General features: G+C 37.3%; 1 protein-coding gene across 1 annotated transcript in view; it reads left to right on the top strand.

Annotated features, from left to right (window-relative positions):
- LOC105532422 (zinc finger protein 254-like) overlaps positions 1-21,900 on the top strand; it is a 51,814-nt gene that overhangs the window by 22,305 nt on the left and 7,609 nt on the right. Inside the window, 2 exon segments of the mRNA XM_011970593.1 lie at positions 12,811-12,937; positions 13,420-13,515. Of these exon segments, the coding sequence (XP_011825983.1) occupies positions 12,811-12,937; positions 13,420-13,515 (223 nt within the window).

Raw genomic sequence — 21,900 nt, 5'->3', positions numbered from 1 at the left:
TGATCCGCCCATCTCGGCCTCCCAAAGTGCTGGGAATATAGGGTTGAGCCACCGCAATGTACCCTTTTAACAGCAGTGTATAAGTATTCCCTTTTCTCTGCAACCTTGACATAATCTATTTTTTGGCTTAATAGCCGTTCTCACTGGCGTGAGATAGTATCTCATGGTTTTTCTTTGCATTTCTCCAATAATTATTGATAAGCATTTTATTATATGTGTGTTAGCCACATGTTTGTCTTCTTTTGAGAAGCATCTTTTTCATGTTTTTTTGTCTGCTTTTTAGTGAGGTCTTTTTTTTCTTGTAAACTTGTTTAAGTTTCTTATGGATTCTGGATACTAGACCTTTGTTAGAAGCATAGTTTGAAAATATTTCCTATTATTCTGTAGGTTGTCTGTTTACTGTGTTGATAGTTTCCTTTGCTGTAAAGAAGCTCTTTAGTTTAATTAGGTCCAATTTGTCAATTTTTGCTTTTTTGCAGTTGCTTTTGGTATCTTCATCATGAAATTTCTACTAGATTCTATGTCTAGAATGGTATTTCCTAAGTTATCTTCCAGGGTTTTTTATAATGTTAAAATAAACATTTCAGTCTTTAATTAATCTTGAGTTGATTTTTGTATATGGTGTAATAAAGGGGTCCAGTTTCAGTCTAGCTAGTTATTCCACCACCATTTATTGCATAGGGAATTGTTTCCACATTTCTATTGTCACCTTTGTTGAAGATCAGATGGTTGTAGGTGTGTGACATTATTTCTGGACTGTCTGTTCTGTTACATTCGTCTATGAGTTTGTTTTTGTACCAGTTCCATGTTGCTTTGTTTACTGTAGCTCTGTAGTATAGTTTGAAGACAGGTAATGTAATGCCTTCAGCTTTGCTGTTTTTGCTTATGATTACCTTGGCTATTCAGACTCTGTTTTGGTTTTATATGAATTTTACAATAGGTTTTTTTTTTTTTTTTTTTTTTTAGTTAAAAATATTTTGATCATTTGATTAGAATAGCATTAAATCTGTAAATATTTTGGGGGACATTATGATCATTTTTAGGATATTGATCTTTTCTGTTTATGAGCATAAAGTTGTTTTCCATTTGTGCCTTTTCTGACTTCTTTAAGCATTGTTTTGCAATTCTTATAGAGATCTTTCACCTTCCTGGTATTTGTAGATATTTTATTCTTTTTGCAGCAGTTGTGAAGGGATTGTGTTTATGATTCATATTTGGCTTGGATGTTGTTGATTTACAGGAGCACTACTAATTTTTGCACACTTATTTTGTATCCTGAAATGATACTGAAGTTGTTTTTCTGCCAAGAAAGAGCTTTTCTGCCAAGTTAAAGAGCTGTTTTGCTAAGACTAGATAGTTTTCCAGATGGAGAATTATGTTGTCTGCAAATAGGGATTGTTTGACTTCCTCTCTTCCTGTTTAAATGCCTTTTATTTATTTTTATTTTTCTTTTTGTGAGATGGAGTCTCGCTCTGTCACCCAGGCTGGAGTGTAGTGGCATAGTCTTGGCTCACTGCAAATTCCACCTCCCAGGTTCAAGCGATTCTCCTGCCTCAGCCTCCCGAGTAGCTGGGATTACAGGCGTCCGCCACTGTGCCTGGTTAATTTTTGTATTTTTAGTGGAGGCGAGGTGTCACCATGTTGGCCAGGCTGGTCTCTAACTTCTGACCTCGTGAGCTGCCCGCCTTGGCCTGCCAAAGTGCTGAGATTACAGGCGTGAGCCACCGTGCCTGGCCAAATTGCCAAAGTTTTGCCTAATTACTATAACCAGTACTTCCAATTTTATGTTGAATAGTAGTGTTGAGAGAAGGCATCTTTGCCTTGTGCCTCTTTTCAAAGAGGAATGCTTTGTTTGCTTGCTTGTTTGTTTTTCTTTTTGAGATAGGGTCTCACTTTGTCTCCCAGGCTGGAGTGCAGTGGCACAATCTCGGCCCTCTGCAGCCTCAACCTTCTGGGTTCAAGTGATTCTCTTTGCTCAGCCTCTCGAGTAGCTGGGATTACAGGCACCTGCCATCATACCTGGCTAATTTTTGTATTTTTAGTGGAGACAGGGTTTTGCCATGTTAGCCAGGTTGATCTTGGAATCCTGACCTCAGGTGTTCCACCTGCCTTGGCCTCCCAAATTGCTGAAATTATAGGCATGAGCTACTGCACCTGTCCACTTTCAGGTTTTTGTCCATTCAGTATGTTTGCTGATGGTTTGTCATAGATAACTTACTATTTTAAAGTATGTACCTTCAGTGGCTAGGTTGTTGAGGGTTTTTAACATGAAAGATCTTAAATTTTATCAAAAGCTTTTTCTGCATCTATTGCGGTAATCTTGTGGTTTCTGTCTAGTTTTGTTTATGTGATGAATCACATTTATTGATTTGTGTATGTTGAACCAACCTTGCATTCCCAGAATAAATTCTACTTGATCATACTGGGTTAGCTTTTTGATATGCTGCCGGATTTGGTTTGTCAGTGTTTTGTTGAAGGTTTTTGCATCAATGTTCAAAGATATTGGCCTCAATTTATTTTTGTTTTTGTTTTATCTCTGCCAGGTTTTGGTATCAGAATAATGCTGTTCTTATATAATGAGTTGGAAAGAAGTTACTTTTTCTTAATTGCTTAAAATAGTTTCTGTAGAAATAATATCAGCACTTTTTTGTACATTTGATAGAATTCAGCTGTGAATCTGTCTGTCCTTGGCTTTATTTGGTTGGTAGGCTATTTATTACTAATTCAATTTTTGAGCTTCTTATTCATCTATTTAGGGGTTTCATTTCTTTTTTGTTCATTCTTGGAAGGATGTATTTGTTCAATACTTTTTTCATTTTTTCTAGATTGTCTAGGAACACAGAGGTGTTCATAGTAGACTTCAAGTTATTTTTGTGGGTCAGTGGTAATGTCTCTCTTTTATTATTTCTAATTGTGTTTATTTGGGTCATCCCTTCTTCCTGCATTAATGTAGTTAGTGGTTTATTTATTTTTTTCATAGATTTAATTCTGGGATTTTATATTTTGTGAAGTTTTATGTCTAAATCTCAGTTTAGATCTGATTTTGGTTATTTCTTGTCTGCTGCTACCTTAGGGATTGATTTGCTCTTGCTTCTTTCATTCTTTTATTGATGATGTCAGGTTGTAAAATGAAGATCTTTCTAACTTTTTGATTTGAGCATTAAATGCTATAAATTTCCCTTTAATGCCATCTTAGCTATATTGCAGAGATTCTGATGTGTTTTTTGGTTTTTTTTTTTTTTTTTTTTTGAGATGGAGTTTTACTCTTGTTGCCCAGGCCAAATGCAATGGCACAGTCTTAACTCATTGCAACCTCTGCCTCTCGGGTTCAAGCATTCTCTTACCTCAGTCTTTCAAGTAGTTGGGATTACAGGCGTGTGTCACCATGCCTGCCTAATTTTTGTAATTTTAGTAGAGACAGGATTTCACCATGTTGGCCAGGCTGGTCTCGAACTGCTGACCTCATGTGATCTGCTTGCCTCAGCTTCCCAAAGTGCTGGGATTACAGGTATGAGCCACCGTGCTTGGCCTGTTCTTTGGTTCTTATTTGTTTAAAAGAACTTCTTGGTTTCTGCCTTAATATCATTATTTACCAAAAAGTTATTCAAGTGCAGGTTGTTTAATTTTTATGTAATTGTATCAGTTGTTATATTTTTATTGAACTATATTTCTGTTCAGCTGTGGGCTGTGTTTGGGTTTGTATAATTTTGAGATTTTTGAATTTGCTGAGGATTATTCTATTTCTGATTGGTCAGCTTTTGAGTATGTGCCACATGATGATGAGAACAATGTATGTTATGTTATTTTTAGATGAAGACTTCTGTAGATGTCTATTAGGACTATTTGGTCAAGTGTGGAGTTTAGATCCTAATGTTTTGTTAATTGTCTTCTTCAGTTGTCTATTAGTGCCTTTGGGATGTTGTAGTCTCCCACTATTATTGTGTCAGAATCTGAAACTCTTCATAAGTCTCTAAGAACTTACTTTATTCATGTGAACCCATGAATTTTATATAACACCTTTCTGTCTTCTGCTTTTTCTCCCATAATCATTCTTACATGTGCACACAGTGTGCAAAATTCAGATGTCCAAGAGTTCAAGGACATGTTTAGAGACCTGTCTGTTGTAAAACAAAATATAAATTAGAAATAAGAGACTTAGTCTACATTAAAATAAGGGAAAATATTAAAACCTCTTTTTTAAAAACATTTAGATTATGTGTAGATTTTTATCCCTGTTTTTTTGAAATATATGTAAGTCATATTAACAGCAAAATAAACCTTTTGTCATATTTTTTGTCTCAGGATTGTCTTTATCTGGGACCTGAGATTAATTGCTTTGTTTTTGCTTTGGCAAAAGATTATTCTTATGATTTTTAGTCTTTTAAAGTTGACACAGATTTGTTCAGAGTAAAGCTCATTCCAAGAGCACACAAAAGCTGAGCATAAAAATAGATAAAATTTAGCAATACAGAATTATAAAGATTAAAAGATACTGAGTAAGTTGTTTGACAGAAACCTGATTATCCATGGTGATTGTTTGCGGGCTGAAGTATTTATACTACAAAAGCAAAAAGAGTTTAGTTTATGGCCGGACGTGGTGGCTCATGCCTGTAATCCCAGGATTTTGGGAGGTTGAGGTGGGCAGATCACCTGAGGTTGGGAGTTTGAGACCAGCCTGACCAACATGGAGAAACCCCATCTTTACTAAAAATACAAAATTAGCAGGGCAGGGTGGCACATGCCTGTAATCCCAGGTATTCGGGAGGCTGAGGCAGGATAGTTGCTTGAACCTGGGAGGCAGAGGTTGTGGTAAGCTGAGATCATGTCATTGCACTCCAGTCTGGGCAGCAAAAGCAAAACTCTGTCTCAAAAATAAAATAAAAAAAACAAGCAAACAAACAAAAGTTCAGTTTATAAACTGAACAGTGGAGTCTGTTGTCATACCTTGGTTTCTATTTATTACTTCAGTACAATTAGTATAGTTATGTGCAGTGTTTGTAGACAGCCTCATTCATATACATTCACTAGTATTTTCTACAATAATATGAATAAAGACATAACATTTACTTTAAGTGAATTCCTTAAATAGCTATTTTAGTGTTGTGATTCATACTTTTGAAATGTAGTTTTTGAACTGAATTATAGTTATAGAAAAATTTTAAAGATTCCACATACATTATGAGTAGTACATTAAAATTATTCATACTTACATATTTATGTTTAATATCCAAAGAAAATTTACTACCAAATTGTTACAGTAGATGTTAGTCTGATAGGCTTATTAATTTAACCAATAGGGATAATTATAAGTAAGCATAATGTTAGTGTCTTTCGTTTCACAAATTGGAATGCTGCTATTACAGGACAAATAAAGGCAAGTGATGTGGCCACCGAAAAACTGTAATAACTCTCTAGTGAGCTATGTTGCAGGCTCACATATATTCCATTGTACTATCACAGTCAGATTTTAATTTTTTATCAAAAGTACTGGTGGAAGTTGTCAAATATATTTCAATATAGATTCTGCCTTCAGTGGCTAGATGAGAGCAGCAGAGATGAATACAAACTTAAAATTCCACTGATAATATGCCCCCTTTCTTCATAATACTCATGTTACTCATGCTGAGAGTAGCTATGCACTCTGGGTATTTAGAGAGAAATTCTTTTTAGAGGAATATTTTCTGGCTGACTTGATCAATCTTATATCTAATCTCAGGTTTTTTTTAAAGAGGCTTTTAACTTCCTTTTTTCTCAGTATAATCTTTCTTGGAGTGAGAGCTGTTTTTCTTTTGAATGCTTTGTATGTCTGTTTTAGAATCCCTATTAGTATCCCATAATATCTCTGAAAGACATGGGCTATCACAGTGAGAACTCTTGGAGCTATCTTTATCTGGATGCATGCTGGAAATCCAGCAGTATTTTTTCCATGTAACCATTATAAATAGAAACTGTGGCTTAAATAATGCTCTCATTACCATATTGTGAAGGTGCAGTTCTACCCAAGAGGCCTGTAGGCTCTCCTTCTGCAGCTCAGGCTTCACTCTTTTTTGTTTTTTTTTGAGACAAAGTCTTGCCCTGTCTCCCAAGCTGGAGTGCAGTGACATGATCTCAGCTCCCTGCAACCTCTGCCTCCTGGGTTCAAGCGATTCTTCTGCCTCAGCCTCCAGGCAGCTGAAATTACAGGTGCCCACCAGCACACCCAGCTATTTTTTTTTTTTTTTTTGGTAGAGATGGGGTTTCACTATGTTGGCCAGGCTGGTCTCGAACTCCTGACCTCATGATCCACCAGCCTCGGCCTCCCAAAGTGCTAGGATAACAGGCATGAGCCACCGTGCCCAGCCAGGCTTCACTCTTTGATGTGACACTGAAGTGCTGCTGTGACAATTGGCATTCACCTAAGATGTGAGCTGCCAGCTGTGAGCCCTGTGCTGTGGGCTGTATGTCAGTGGCAAATGGTAGGAAACAAAAGAGGACACTGGCCACCAGAAGAGGGGAAGCAAGAGTGCTCTAGCCCAGTCCTCAGGGAGTAGAGAGCCACTGATTTAAAATGCAAGTAGCCAAAAAGATAGCACCCTATTCAATCACTATTGTAGAAGAGTGAAAGTCTACCTTAAGCAGTTACCTGGCTTGAAGTTGCAAAACTACCTTCTGTCATGAAGATGTGAAAAGCTTATTTTGTCATTGAGTATAACCAATTAGCATACACGGATGGCCTCCCCAGTGACCAGGTGAATTTAGGATGAACTATGTATGACATGGTGCTGTAAAATCTTCTACTTGTGAACTAATTATGGTAACTGTCTTTCTGTCTTTTCAATCTCTTAAGTAGACTGACTGTAATATATGTGACATTCAGATTTAATTGTGTAATGAAACAGTTTTCTTTCTGTTACATGATTGTGGTTTCTCTGGGGCTAAAGATAATTTTTTAAAAACGATATTTTCCAAATGCTGTCTAGAATTACCAGACATAATATAAACACATAAGGTGCCAACCAAGCTTTACTGTAGAGGGGACTTTCCCTCGTAGTCTTCCAGTCAACTCACAATTATGCTGTAAAATGCATGCTGTCACCTAAATATGCAGACAGAATTGTGTCTCTGCCTATTTGGTATCTAGAGTGGCTAGACCAGATTTCTGCAAACTTTATAGAGCAGATATTAATCATTTTACTTCATTCAATGACTCTTGTATCTTCAGAACTGAAATTGATTCAGAGACCGTGGAGTCCAGAAACCTAATCATAGTAACAGTGTGCATTGGGTTGATACAGAGACATGAGAATCTCCACTTCTCTTTTCCTTCTCTCGCTAAAATGCTCACAATTGCAGGTAACAACTGCTGCTACTCCACCCATCTGGGACCTAAGTCTGCAGCTCTAAATTCTAAATCTAGGTCTTGAAATTTGAAAAAAAAAAAAAAAATTCCAAAACTTTTGTTCGAGAATGCAACTATTTTTACTTATGAAACTCAGAGAGACATTAAAATAAGAGCACAATTACGGCTTTCTCCCTTCCTTCAACTATGTATTCATCTCTTGAAACTGTTCACTATTGCCACAAGTAGGTGTAAGTTAAATTAATAATGACACACTGGACACTATATTGTATACCCTTACCCTTAGTGTACAGTCAGTCAATAATTAAAGTTATTTATTTAAACAAGAATTTTTGACAAACAAGTTTGTATGTCTCTTTTTTTTTTTTGCCTTCGCAAATCCACTTGTAACTGCTGCTAATGAAAGTGTAAATTCCAGGCATCTTGAATATTTCTTCTCAAGTTACAATACTTAAACTTGGCCCAAATAAACCGTCTACTTATAGTCATGTTGTGTCAGCTTTTTTTTTTTTTTTTTTTTTTTTTTTAGACGGAGTTTTGCTCTAGTTGCCCAGGCTGGAGTGCAATAGCTTGATCTTGGCTCACCGCAACCTCTGCCTCCTGAGTTCAAATGGTTCTCCTACCTCTGCCTCCCAAGTAGCTGGGATTACAGGCATGGGCCACCTTCCCCAGCTAATTTTGTATTTTTGGTAGAGATGGGGTTTCTCCATGTTGGTCAGGCTGGTCTCAAACTCCTGACCTCAGGTGATCTTTGACCTCAGGGGATCCACCTGCCTCTGCCTCCCAAAGTGCTGGAATTACAGGCATGAGCCATGGGACCCAACCTGTATCAGTCTTTTTTTTAGGTAAAATATTACTTAGAATTTTCAAGAGCAGCCTCTATGAGTAGATCTTTTGATTGTATTCCACTTTCTGTAACAGCCAAAAATGCAGAGTGATGTTTATTTTATTTAGAATGTGCAAATAAGGTCTGGTCTCTGCCTTTTTATTTCTGTTTCTTTTTTTATGAAACAGGGTCCGACTTTAGATAGAGAATGTACAGAAAACCAGCAGGAGGCATTTTCTGCATTGTGAGATGTCAACATAGACATTTTAGATCCCTCCTTTGAGAGTGTGGCTCTTTGACCTTTTCACATCTTGTGTGTTCACCTGCTAGTTATGTGAGAGGCTCCAGGTGTAAATAGAATCTGATGACAGAATCTCTAAGTGTAAACAAGCATCTTAGGAGTGAGAGATCAAGGCCACAAAGTAGCCAGATCCCTGAGCACAACTATACCTACCTGGAGAATGTGATGCTAGAGTGTTCTTGCACTTCTACATACCCAAAAGCTAGCTAATCAGGACAGGTGATCCAGGTTCTGGAGCTCCACCAGGGTACTTCCATTTTCTATTTAGAATCAGCCTGAGTCTCTCCTGCTGGCTTATTATTGAACCGTCAGCCCAGAGTTACTGGAAATGCTCTCACAATCACCTAGGCATCTTTGAGACATTTGAGAATCTCCAGAACAGAATTGTGTCAGGCTGACAAGAGTGGTTAATTTTGCTTCTGTCTTAGTATAAACGAAATGAATCATCCTGTGATTGTTCAAGAGATGTCTTTGGTTGGTACCCAGATGAGAGTTTCTCCAATTCCCTGATACTTGGGTGAAAAACAAGGAGGAGGTCTGCAGACTCAAACAGATAAACTAATTGCTTCCATTTCACATAGTCATTAGAAAAATAGATGAAGCAGTCATGGTCCCTACCATGCAGGAACTTTTAGTCTAGACTAGCAACTGGATAAATGATTTAATTATGCATCATATGGTGGGTACAATAAATAGATGTGTGCAAAAATATGGGCTTTATTTGGGCCATTTTCTTTATATTATGACTTCTGATGTCTATACCTGAACATATATTAATAAACAAAGTTTTTTTTTTTTGCCTTGCTAAGAATACTTATCCTCTAAAAATTATTCTAGAAAACCTTAAGGGATTTGTTTAAATTGCTTATTAGTATGTGATAAAAAATTGACAGGGCAGTGGGGCTAAAAAAAGATAAAATTACACAAACTCTGAGATTTAAGTTTTGTTTTTTTTTTCTTTTAGGTAAGCTTAAAAAAAGAAACAGAAATAAAAATACTCCCCAGTGGCATAAAGAACAGAATTTTACATCAGCTCTACACCCTCCCCCAGCCCTGTTCAGATTCACCCTTTTTGAAGGCCTTATTTAGGTCTTTCCCTACCCTGGAGTCTTGCCTCACACAACTAACTAGAAGAGATCAGAGTTTTGGCTGATGAATCCTGTTGCCTTTTTAGAGTTGGTGCTCACAATTTTCTGAAACCCAGTGGCAGATAAATAGAAAATATAACATGTATTATAGGGTCTTAATTTATTAATTTTATATTAAAACCAGTGTTTACAGAGACATTCCATTTAGCAGCTTGTTTTCTGTTCCTGCAGATATAGTAGTTGATTCACAAGTCACAAAATAGCAAATATAAACACACTAAAAATTCATCTACATTTCATTAAACTCTATTTGTATCCTTCTCAACTGTCTGCATTTAGATTTTATTCTGTGCATTTAAAAAAAATCAATGAAAGATAAACAGAAGAGGAAATAAAAATGCTGGGTCTTTATTCTAAATCCTTGGACTTATTGGACACTTAGTATCAACTCACAGAGTGTTATTAGAATCAAATAATGTGCTATCACAGTGCTTTGTAACATCCTATTGATCACATAGTACCTGCTTAATAAACATTGCATTAGGACATGTGCACATGTTGTTTTCCAAATGCAGACTTACTCAGAGGTTGCTGCTTTCTGTTTTCTCTGTAAACTTTAAAGAGCCAGAAAATAATATGATACTTTAAGATAGAGAATGGTTGTCTTCATTTGCATCAGAAGTATTTGTGTTGTTACAAAACTGCTGAGTGTAAGGAGCTCTGTGCTGTGCCTCATTTTTCTAATTAATGCTAATAATGAACCCAGAGGGAGTGACACCAGCATTGACAGAAGACTTGTTTAGAACACCCATTTATGGTCCATTTCCAAACCTGCAGAATCACATTACATAGAGTGGGGCCATGTATACTAAGTGATTTATAAGCTCATTAAAGCTAGAGTGACAATGCTTAGGTAAGTGGTTATAAGCTCAGGCTTCTAATTAGAATCTCATGACCAATTCACAGAAGTCTCTTTACTTGTACCCTTTTCACAGTTTCTGTTCTGGGTGAAAGCATCTATTTGTTTTAATTAAGTGCCTCATGTGACTCTCAGGTGCCAGAATCAAATTCGTGGAGTTCAAGATACATTCATCAGAGTTAAGTTCCACCTTTGCACTAAAGAATGGTCCAGGAATCTATTCTGTTTGGGTTTGATAAGGACAGGACACTGTGGCCAATATTTCTTGCCCTTTTTTTGAGATGGAGTCTCGCTGTCTCACCCAGGTTGGAGTTTTATGAATGGCACGATCTCGGCTCACTGCAACCTCCGCCTCCCGGGTTCAAGTGATTCTCCTGCCTCAGCCTCCCGAGTAGCTGGGATTACAGGTGCCTGCCACCATGCCCAGCTAATTTTTGTATTTTTGATAGAGATGGGGTTTCACCCTGTTGGCCAGGCTGGCCTCGAGCTCCTGACCTCAGTTGTCCACCTGCCTTGGCCTCCCAAAGTGCTGGGATTCAATATTTCTATTACTGTAGCAGAAACTGCCGGTGTTTGTAACAGGGGAGAGCACCTGGGGACATAAAAAAGAGAAACTTAAATTTTTATCTCTGTGGAGCAGCTCATTGTTCCTGAATCTTTATTGTTATAAAGGACAGAAACGGGTAGACTTTTTCTGTCTTGGGCCTTCTGACTTTGCGTGTGATGGTAACAAGTGAACATGTGGTGCTCAGAATTTTAAAGGCATATTCTCAAGATGCAGGTGTAATTAGTCCAGAAAATCTCATCTGAGAAAGAATTCTAAAGGAGGAGGAGAAAGAGAAAAAGTGACTTTTCTTCAGCTAAACGTGTCTTAGATCGAGAGCTGTGTCTACTCTGCTTTTTGGAATGCCATGCATTTAGTACTTGCAAATCTTCACTTCTATACCTGTGTTTTTTCTCCCTAATGAGTTTATCTTAACTACTTTTAAAAATGTTTATGATAGTTAAGCGTGTCTGAAAAATTTTTCTATATACCAGAGCCTTCTCTACATCATGGCTTCTTACATGCCATGCAGAATTCTCACCATGAATTTGTGGTGTGCAATATTAAAAATGTTCTCCTTGTGACTGTTGAACATGGAGAGGTGTGGATACTCAATATTTCTATGGGGAAACCCTGGGGTTCTTAGTAAAGATGTAGAACGTGTAATGTTGAGGTTCTATCTGTGTTCTTTATTATCTGTATGCATTACACAATTAAGAAAATGCTTATTTAAACAGGATGGCATTTATTACCCAGAAAGTTCTGAAAAAATTATCAAGAGAGACCTCCTTATTAGGGTGCCATAGAAAGACTACTTAAAATCACTATTAAAAATTGCAGAACATGAAAGATATCTGTATCTTGAACTTTCCATAAAACTGATGTTTTCTTATGCTTAAATTCAGACTGTAATTTACTTTAGTGGGGATAATATCTCAGTAGTGATGCTGTGTCCTTCTGGGTGCATCAGCACACTATAAAAACTTGTCCTAGTGCAGTTGATATTGATGTTAATAACTCAATAAGCTCTCTTACAGATTTTTTTCACTATAGAGTTATTTTTCTCTTCATCATTAAGCATCTTTATGGGAACTGATGTGCATAAACTATCACATTTAATCTGGCTGCCTTTTTTTTTTTTTTTTTTAGATTTTCTTTGCATTTATTTTTCTTTGGTAAATGAAAGCTCTCATCTTTGTTTACAGGCTAGAAAAACTGAAACAAACAAACAAAAAAACACAGGCTGTTCCACTTACTGGATGTTTGACAAAATAATCTTTTGGGGCCAAAACATTGGCATTACTGGTGAGCTTGGCAGAGATTCAGTAACTCAGACTTTATTTCAGATCTCCGAAAAAAAAAATCTGCATTAACAAGATGTCCAGTTTATTGTATACATTAAAATTTGAGTGAACCTTCTAACTTGTCTATTTTGTCTGAAAAATATAAAGAACTATGTCTTTTTCCTCTGAAAAATATACATAACTCATTCTGTATTATGTAAATATAGCACTCAAAAATGTATGTTAGTGTTTATGCCTTCAATTTTATGTTTTATCATCCAGACAATTATCATATATACACTGATGTTGTGAATATTTTTCCACTGTCTTTTCTCAGAGTTAGAGAATACATTAGAAAATGTTTATGTGTTGACAATTATTTTATTGGATAATTTCAATCACTCTTATAAGTCAGAATCAGTTCTGTTTACTCTAATTTTACCTTGAATCACATGAAAACTTCTGCCCATAGCCACTTTGTAAATATGTGTGTTTGTGTGTGTTTTCCAGGGACTGTTGACATTTAGGGATGTGGCCATAGAATTCTCTCTGGAGGAGTGGCAACACCTAGACATTGCACAGCAGAATTTATATAGAAATGTGATGTTAGAGAACTACAGAAACCTGGCCTTCCTGGGTGAGGATAACTTTAATACAAAATTCCTAATATAAACTAAAGCTTTCATTTCTCTTTTGTAGAATGTTTTCTGGTAATTTATGCTTTCAGATTTCTGTTTTCAAGAAAATACTGGGGATTTGTCTTGAGAAAAGAATTTCTTCAAGATGTTTCATCTTGACCTGAACTTTCCCCATTCCTGAGCTGATCTGTGTCCTGCACTTTAGATTAAGGCTAATTTCAGAAGTTTAGTGGCATGAAATATTGTTATACCTTAAAATCTAATTGGCATCACCAAATTTGATTCAGTAGTACCAGGCAGTGAAATTAAGAACCTAAAAAATTAAAATATTTTCTGAATATTTAAAAATCTCTTTTATAAATTAATATATTGGAATAAAGTTGTTAGAATATTCTATTATATCCTCTTTACTGAGCACATTACTAAGTTGGTAATTGGAGAATATGAGCAAGATTCATGTTAGTTATTTTTAATAAAACAGGTATTGCCGTCTCTAAGCCAGACCTGATCACCTGTCTGGAGCAAGGAAAAGAGCCCTGGAATATGACGCGACATGAGATGGTGGATAAGTCCCCAGGTAGGTAAGAATGAATACAACAGATGACATGGTTGAGAGGTCCAAAGTCAAGAAGAAAGCCACTCTTTAATTTGGGAAGCTGTGTTTCAAAGGAAACAGTTTCTGGGAAGCCTAAAGATTTTTTTTTAAATTATACTCTTACATAGGGGCATCTTCTACTTATGCCTATAAAATCTAAGAATTCTACTTTCCCTTCAATGATCTTCCTTCAGGTTTACAGTGACAGCCAAAGTACTGTTCATGGCATACAAAAAGAGTGTAAATCTGACTTCTTTTTTCTTGTTTTATGGACAGACAGATATCTCCATAATTTTGAGATACTCTGTTAAACTGTTTTTTAAGTTCTCTTTTTGCATCACGTCTGAAATGTGTGACAGTAGTAGTTTCTGTTCTATTGGTTTTTTTTTTTTTTCCTGCACATTTCATCCCAGTTTTCATTACTGTAGTCTTGAAATCTAGTTTGAAATTATAAAGTAGGATGTCCTTCTGCTTCCTTTTTTTTCCTCAAGATTGCTTTGGCTATTCAAAGTTTATTGTAGTTTCATGTGTATTTTAGGATTGTATTTTTTATTACTGTGAAGAAAAACGCTGGAATTTTGATAGGGAGTTCATTGAATCTACAGGTCACTTTGGATAATATGGCAGTTTCACAATACTTATTCTTTCAATAGAAATAAAATATTTTAAAATTTATTTGTGTCCTCTAATTTTGTTCATTGATGTATCTTTCACTTAAAAGATTTATGAACTCCTTGTTTAAATTTGTTCTAAAATTGATTATTTCATTGCTATTGTATGTAAGATTGTTTTTTTCCTCTATTTTATCAGATAGTTTGTTTTAAGTGTATGGAACCATCACTTATACTTGTATGTTAATTTTATATTTTGCTAATTAACTGAGTGTATTCATTAGTTTAAACAGGTTTTAATATACTATATTTATATCTATATATGTGATTACATGATCTACAAACAGCAACATTTTACTTATTGGTCTTCAATTTCAATGACTTTAAATTTTTCTTTTGACTATTTTGTCTTCTATATACTTCGAGTGCTGTGTTAAAATAGAAGCTAGTTTTGCATTAGTGTCTAAATTTGAAGGAGCAGCCGGGCGCAGTGGCTCACGCCTGTAATCCCAGCACTTTGGGAGGTCGAGGCGGGTGGATCATGAGGTCAGGAGATGGAGACCATCCTGGCTAACACTGTGAAACCCCGTCTGTACTAAAAATACAAAAAATTAGCTGGGCGTGGTGGCGGGTGCCTGTAGTCCCAGCTACTCGGGAGGCTGACGCAGGAGAATGGCGTGAACCTGGGAGGCGGAGCTTACAGTGAGCCGAGATCGCGCCACTGTACTCCAGCCTGGGCAACAGAGGGAGACTCCGTCTCAAAAAAAAAAATTTTTTTTGAAGGAGCAAACACCTCTTCAAGTTTTTACAAACTGGTTTCAGAAAGTAAAAATGTATTTTTGTTGGGCCCGCAGAGTGATAAAATGCCCTCTGGGTTTGTAGTAAAGAGGGGTTGTAGCTTGGCCTTAAGACTGCTGAGTTTGCACAAGGGTCCACCTTTAGTTGTCTTGTTAAAAGGAGCGTGGATAGTTGTAATTCTCATTTAATTTTTGGACAGAGTGAATATCCTTCAGGACTTTGCTCTGCAGGGCAGACCCAAGGGCAGGTTTCTGCAGTCAGGCCTGCGTATGGTGGGTTTTATATCAGGATGTGGATGACAAGTACAAGAGCGGATTTTCCCAGGTAGCTTTGGGTTTCTACATAGGCAAAACTGGCCATGAGCTATGGCTCAGGGAGCTGGAATTGAGTCATGGAACTGCTCCAGGGACCACAGTAAAAGTCAAGGTCTGCAGGCCTGCCAGCATGGCTATAAATGGGTATCTTTCTCCAGGCCTCTGGAAAGGCAGGACCTCCCCCACACTGTGACTGGGAAGAGTTTGGGACATTTACAGAGTAAGTTTAAAATTCTCAGGGGAACCAAGTTCGGTGGAACAATTTCTTGTCTGTAGCCAGAAACAGTAGTTCTGTAGTTTGCCACCTGAATGAGGGCCTGCCTTCTAAAAAGGATTACCTTCAATCTTGCGCTTTAGCAGAGTTTCACAACTCCTTTCCTGGATCTCAGAGTTCTTTTAAAGGCACTTATTTTTGAGCTAGGGTCTTGTAACATAACCCAGGCAGGTCTTAATATTTTGACTGAAAGCAATTCTCCAACTTTTATGTACCGTGTAGTTGTCATTACAGGTGTGAACCATGATGCCTGGTAAAGGCATTTTTGTCAGCAATGGCTGACAGATTTTCTTGCTGTTGGAGAATAAGCAAATAGGGCACCTTTAATTTTTTATCTTATTAATGTCACTCTCCATATAAATTTTTACTATTTTCTACTTCAAATATGTCTGTAATTTTAGATTCAGACATTTAGGGCAATATACTAGAATATACATGTTGTGCCTGAGTTAAATTAGATAATTAGTATGCAGGCAGGCAAAAAGGAATTATAGAGCTGGGTACAGTGGCTCATGCCTGTAATCCCAGCACTTTGGGAGACTGAGGCGGGTAGATCACGAGGTCAGGAGATCGAGACCATCCTGGCTAACACTATGAAACCCCATCCCTACTAAAAATACAAAAAATTAGCTGGGCATGGCAGCACGCGCATGTAGTCCCAGCTACTAGCGAAGCTGAGGCAGGAGAATCACTTGAACCTGGGAGGTGGAGGTTGCAGTGAGCCAAGATTGTGTCACTGCACTCTAGCCTGGGAGACAGAGCGGAGACTCCATCTCAAAAGAAAAGGAATTATAGAAATTTCAACCACTTTTATCAGCCTGTATTTAAATAATAACATAATTTATTCCCCCAATATTTGTTTTATATGTGAGGCTCTAACCATATTCTGCTAAATATATACATAATTTAGCAATGTAAGACTATTCTTTGCTTCTAAACTTGGATTACAGTAGGTTTTTTGTGTGTAAAATAACATATATTTAAAACAAAAATTGACTATCTTATCTGTTAAATGCTTATCTATTAAAAGTTTCTCATTAGCATCTCCTATTTACGATTTTACTGCATTTTGTCTAAAATTTTATTACCACATAACAGATGCCAGTAATTTAAAACGCCTGCCTTCCCTGAATGCACAGTTACAGCCAAACATTGCAGTTATCTAGACAAATTATTTGTTAATGTACATTATTGTTGCCAACTAGATTTTATGAGTAAACATTTCTTTCATTATTGTCTTACGGTTCTATATTAGTGTTTTTTTTTAGTGCAAGTTTCTTAATATCAGTTTATTTTGTCTATTGATTTCATGCATTATAATTTTAGACAATTTACAATTCTGTTTGTATACTTTAAGTCAGTGTCTGGTTTAATTAAAAGATAAATGAGCCATATGTCTTTGTCACAGTCAGATTATATGTGTGTGTTTATAGCTACAAATATGACCCAAATTTGGTTATAGTTTACTTTTATATATTGTATATATTCTTTCTTAGCTCATTTTCTTTTTCTTTTCTTTTTGTTTTTAGACAGAGTTTTGCTCTTGTTGCCAAGGCTAGAGTGCAGTGTGTGATCTTGGCTCACTGCAACCTCTGCCTCTCGGGTTCAAGTGATTCTCCAGCCTCAGTCTCCTGAGTAGCTGGGATTACAGGCATGTGCCACCATCCCCGGCTAATTTTGTATTTATTTATTTATTTATTTTTAGTAGAGATGGGGTTTGCCATGTTGGTCAGGCTGGTGTCGAACTCTTGACCTCAGGTAATCAGCTTGCCTTGGCCTCCCAAAGTGCTGGGATTACAGGCATGAGCCACCGTGCCCGGCCTCTTAGCTCATTTTCAATGTTAGTTTTATCTTGTCTAAGTGAGTAGCCTTGGAAATAGTCTTATTTTCACCATGTGTTTAATGATAAATATGTATTTCTTTTGTGTGAGAAAAACACTTTGGTGATTTGAAGATAATTTTTAAAAAGATGTATATTGTATTTTTTCCAGTTTAAAAAAAAAATATTTGTTGTAAAAACACTTAACATATAATTTACCTTCTTAAATCTATTTAAATGTACATATCAGGGCCAGGCATGGTGGTGGCTCACATCTTTAAAACCAGGATTTTGAGAGGCCAGGACAGGAGGATTGCTTGAGCCTAAAAGTTTGAGACAAACCTGGGCAAAATATGGAGACACCCTCTCCACAAACATTTTTTTTTTTTTTTTTCCTAAAAAGTAGCCAGGCATGGTGGTGTACACCTGTGGTCCCAGCTACTTTTTTTTTTGAGACGGAGTCTCGCTCTGCTACCCAGGCCTGAATGCAGTGGCCAGATCTCAGCTCACTGCAAGCTCCGCCTCCTGGGTTTACGCCATTCTCCTGCCTCAGCCTCCCGAGTAGCTGGGACTACAGGCGCCTGCCATGTCGCCTGGCTAGTTTTTTTGTATTTTTTAGTAGAGACGGGGTTTCACCGTGTTAACCAGGATGGTCTCGATCTCCTGACCTCGTGATCCGCCCGTCTCAGCCTCCCAAAGTGCTGGGATTACAGGCTTGAGCCACCGCGCCTGGCCAAGTCCCAGCTACTTTAGAGATTGAGGGGCAGGATTACTTGAGCCTGGGATTGTGAGGTTGCAGTGAGCCATAATTGTGCCATTGCATTCAATCTTGGGTTACAGATTGAGACCCTGTTTCAAAAAAAAAACAACAACAAACAACAAAAACCTGTATATTTCAGGCATGTTAACTATATTCATATTGTTATGCAAAAGACTTCTAGAAATTTTACGTCTTCTAAAACTAAAACTCAATATCCATTAAATAACATTTACTTGTTTTATGTTCTCTCCAGCCCTTGAAAAACAAGCTTCCACTTTCTGTTTTTATGAGTGTGACTATTTTATATATTTCATATAAGTAAAATCATAACATGCATCATTTCGTAACTGGTTTATTTCAGTGGACATAATATTCTCAAAGTGTATCTTTAAATGTGACAAGATTTTTTTTTAAGGCTGATTAATATTCCATTGTATCAAACATGTCTTCAAGATCTTTTGTTGCATATTTTAGGTATAGATTCATAAATGTAATTGCTGTATTTGATAATAGTTTTATTTTTATTTGAAGTACATTTATAACATTATAAAATAATATGTGCATCCTAGTTTTCTACCAAAAATTCACATGGATTTCTTTTTTTTTTTTTTTGAGATGGAGTCTCCCTTTGTCACTCAGGCTGGAGTTTAGTGGCATGATCTTGACTCACTGCAACCTCCACCTCCCAGGTTCAAGCAATTCTCCTGCCTCAGCCTCCTGAGTAGCTGGGATTACAGGCACGTGCCACCACATCTAGCCAATTTTTGTATTTTTAGTAGAGATGGGGTTTCACCATGTTGGTCAGGCTGGTCTTAAACTCCTGACCTTGAAATCTGCCCGCATCAGCCTCCCGAAGTTCTGGGACTACGAGCGTGAGCCACCTTGCCTGGCCAAGGGTTTTATTGCATCATCAGCAGATTTGGTGTTTTTAAAAAATTGATAGTGGCCATTTAAATGGGTGTGAGGGAATTTTTTTTCATTGTAATTTTTATGCATTTCTCTAGAAATGAGAAATTTTGTGTGTCCTTTTAAATTTTTTTATTTGTGTTTTTTGATGAAAATGTATTTCAATTATTTGCCTATTTCTAAATAAATTCATTCAAATTTATTGTTTAGTTTTAAAAGTTGTTTATATTTTTTGAATATTGACTCCTATCACATGTGATTTGTAAATATTCTCACCCATTTTCTATGAGGTCCTATTCCTCTATTAAATGTTTACTTAGATGTGCAGAAATTTTCAAGTGTAGTGTAGATTTTTCTGTTTTTTTCTTTGTTGCTTATGCATTTAATGTTGTATCTAAGAAAGTGGCGCCAAGATTATTGTCATGTGTTTCCCCTGTATATTTTTAAATGATGAAGAAGTTATGCGGCCTGGAGCGGCACCTCACACCTGTAATCCTAGTGCTTTGGGAGGCTGAGGGAGGTGGATCATGAAGTCAGGAGTTTGAGACCAGCCCGGCCAATATGGTGAAACCCTGTTTCTACTAAAAATACAAAAAATTAGCCAGGCATGGTGGTGGGTGCCTATAATCCCAGCTACTCGAGAGGCTGAGCCAGGAGAATAACTTAAATCCAGGAGACAGAGGTTGGAGTGAGGAGAGACCATGCCACTGCACTCCATCCAACCTGGGCAACAGAGTGAGATTCTGACTCAAAAACCAAAAAACGTTATCTTCTTATGTCTAATTAAAAGATTTTTCCACATATCGTTTAAGGAAATAATCAAACTTTAATTTTTTTAATTTTTTTAATTTGTTTTGAGACGAAGCCTCACTCTGTTGGCCAGGCTAGAGTGCAGTGACACAATCTCGGCTCACTGCAACATCTACCTCCTTGGTTCAAGTGATTCTCCTGTCTCAGCCTCCTGAGCAGCTGGGACCACATGTGTGTGCGACCATGCCTGGTGAATTTTTGTGTTTTTAGTAGAGACGGGGTTTCACCATATTGGCCAGGCTGGTCTCGAACTCCTCAGGTCATCTACCTGCCTCACCCTCCCAAAGTGCTGGGAGTACAGGCGTCAGCCATGATGCCCATCCTTATTCGTTTGTTCTTGAGATAGGGTCGCACTCTCTCAACCAGGCTGGTTTGCAGTGTTGTGATCATGGCTCACTGCAGCCTCAACCTCCCAAACTCAGAAAATTCTCTGATTTCAGCCTCTCAGGTAGCTGGGTTATAAGTGTGTAGCATCATGCCCTGCCAATTTTTTTGTATTTTTGGTTGAGACAGGGTTTTACCACATTGCTGAGACTGGTCTCAAACTTCTGAGATCTAGTGATCAGCCCACCTTAATCTCCCAAAGTCCTAATATTACATTTCTTTGTTTTTTTGAGACGGAGTCTCGCTCTGTTGCCCAGACTGGAGTGCAGTGGCCAGATCTCAGCTCACTGCAAGCTCCGCCTCCCGGGTTCACGCCATTCTCCTGCCTCAGCCTCCCGAGTAGCTGGGTCTACAGGCGCCCACCACCTCGCCCGGCTAGTTTTTTGTATTTTTTTTTTTAGTAGAGACGGGGTTTCACCGGATTAGCCAGGATGGTCTCGATCTCCTGACCTTGTGATCCGCCCGTCTTGGCCTCCCAAAGTGCTGGGATTACAGGCTTGAGCCACCGCGCCCAGCCTACATTTCTTTTTATTAAGTAGTTTAATTAATTTATATTTAAAATTATTTCTTAAAATGAAATTACTAGTTTTATTGCTATTGTTTTATGTATTTGAGTGGTATATTTTTCCTTATTTACTGTTTTATTGCCTTTTAATTGTGTAGTGACAAGCTTGAATTATTTTTTAAATTTTGTTTTGCATAGTTTCTAGAAATATTATCTTCATAATCATCTTGTGTATTAGTCTGTTTTCATGCTGCTGATAAAGACGTACCTCAGACTGGGCAATTTACAAAAGAAAGAGGTTTATTGGTCTTACAGTTTCGTGTGACTGAGGAGTCATCACAATCATGGTGGAAAGTGAAAGGCATGTCCCACATGGTGGCAGACAAAAGAAAGACAGCTTGTGCAGGAAAACTGCCTTATAAAGCCTTCAGATTTCATAAGACTTATTCACTATCATGAGAACAGCACAGAAAAGATCTGCCCCCATGATTCAATTACCTGCTACCACGTCCCTCCCACAACACATGGAAATTAAAGATGAGTCTTGGGTTGGGACACGGCTAAACCATATCATGTTAAAAATGGAGTTCACGTAAAACATCTAAAAATTAAAACAATCTATTTTAATCTCATGACAACTTCAATTGAATATAAAAATTATACCTCTATATTTTTCAGTTTATTAATATTAAAATTTATTTTGTGTATTAACATGCAGATTTTTATTGTTTTGAATATTCTACAGAAGAGCTCTTAAGGGTTTTATGCGTCATCATGATAGTAAAGATTTATACATTTGCATGTTTACATTTAATAGAGAGCTTTATTTTTATGTATGGTTTTATGATGCTGTCCAGTATTATTTTATTTTTAAACAAAATTGACTCATTTTACCTTCTTTTTTGTCGTTTTTGTTGTTGAGACGGAGTCTCCCTCTGTTGCCTAGGCTGGAGTGCAGTGGTGCATTCTCGGCTCACTGCAAGCTTCGCCTCCTGGGTTCATGCCATTCTCCTGCCTCAGCCTCCCGAGTAGCTTGGACTACAGGCGCCCCCCACTATGCCCAGCTAATTTTGTTTTTATTTTGTATTTTTAGTAGAAACAGGGTTTCACCATGTTAGCCAGGATGGTCTCGATCTCCTGACCTTGTGATCCACCTGCCTCGGCCTCCCAAAGTGCTGGGATTACA

This window comes from Mandrillus leucophaeus, unplaced genomic scaffold, assembly GCF_000951045.1.
Source record: "Mandrillus leucophaeus isolate KB7577 unplaced genomic scaffold, Mleu.le_1.0 Scaffold959, whole genome shotgun sequence".
Classification (NCBI taxonomy): Eukaryota; Metazoa; Chordata; class Mammalia; order Primates; family Cercopithecidae; genus Mandrillus; species Mandrillus leucophaeus.
The sequence above is the reverse complement of the archived record's forward strand: the minus strand, read 5'-3'. Positions and strand labels throughout refer to the sequence as shown.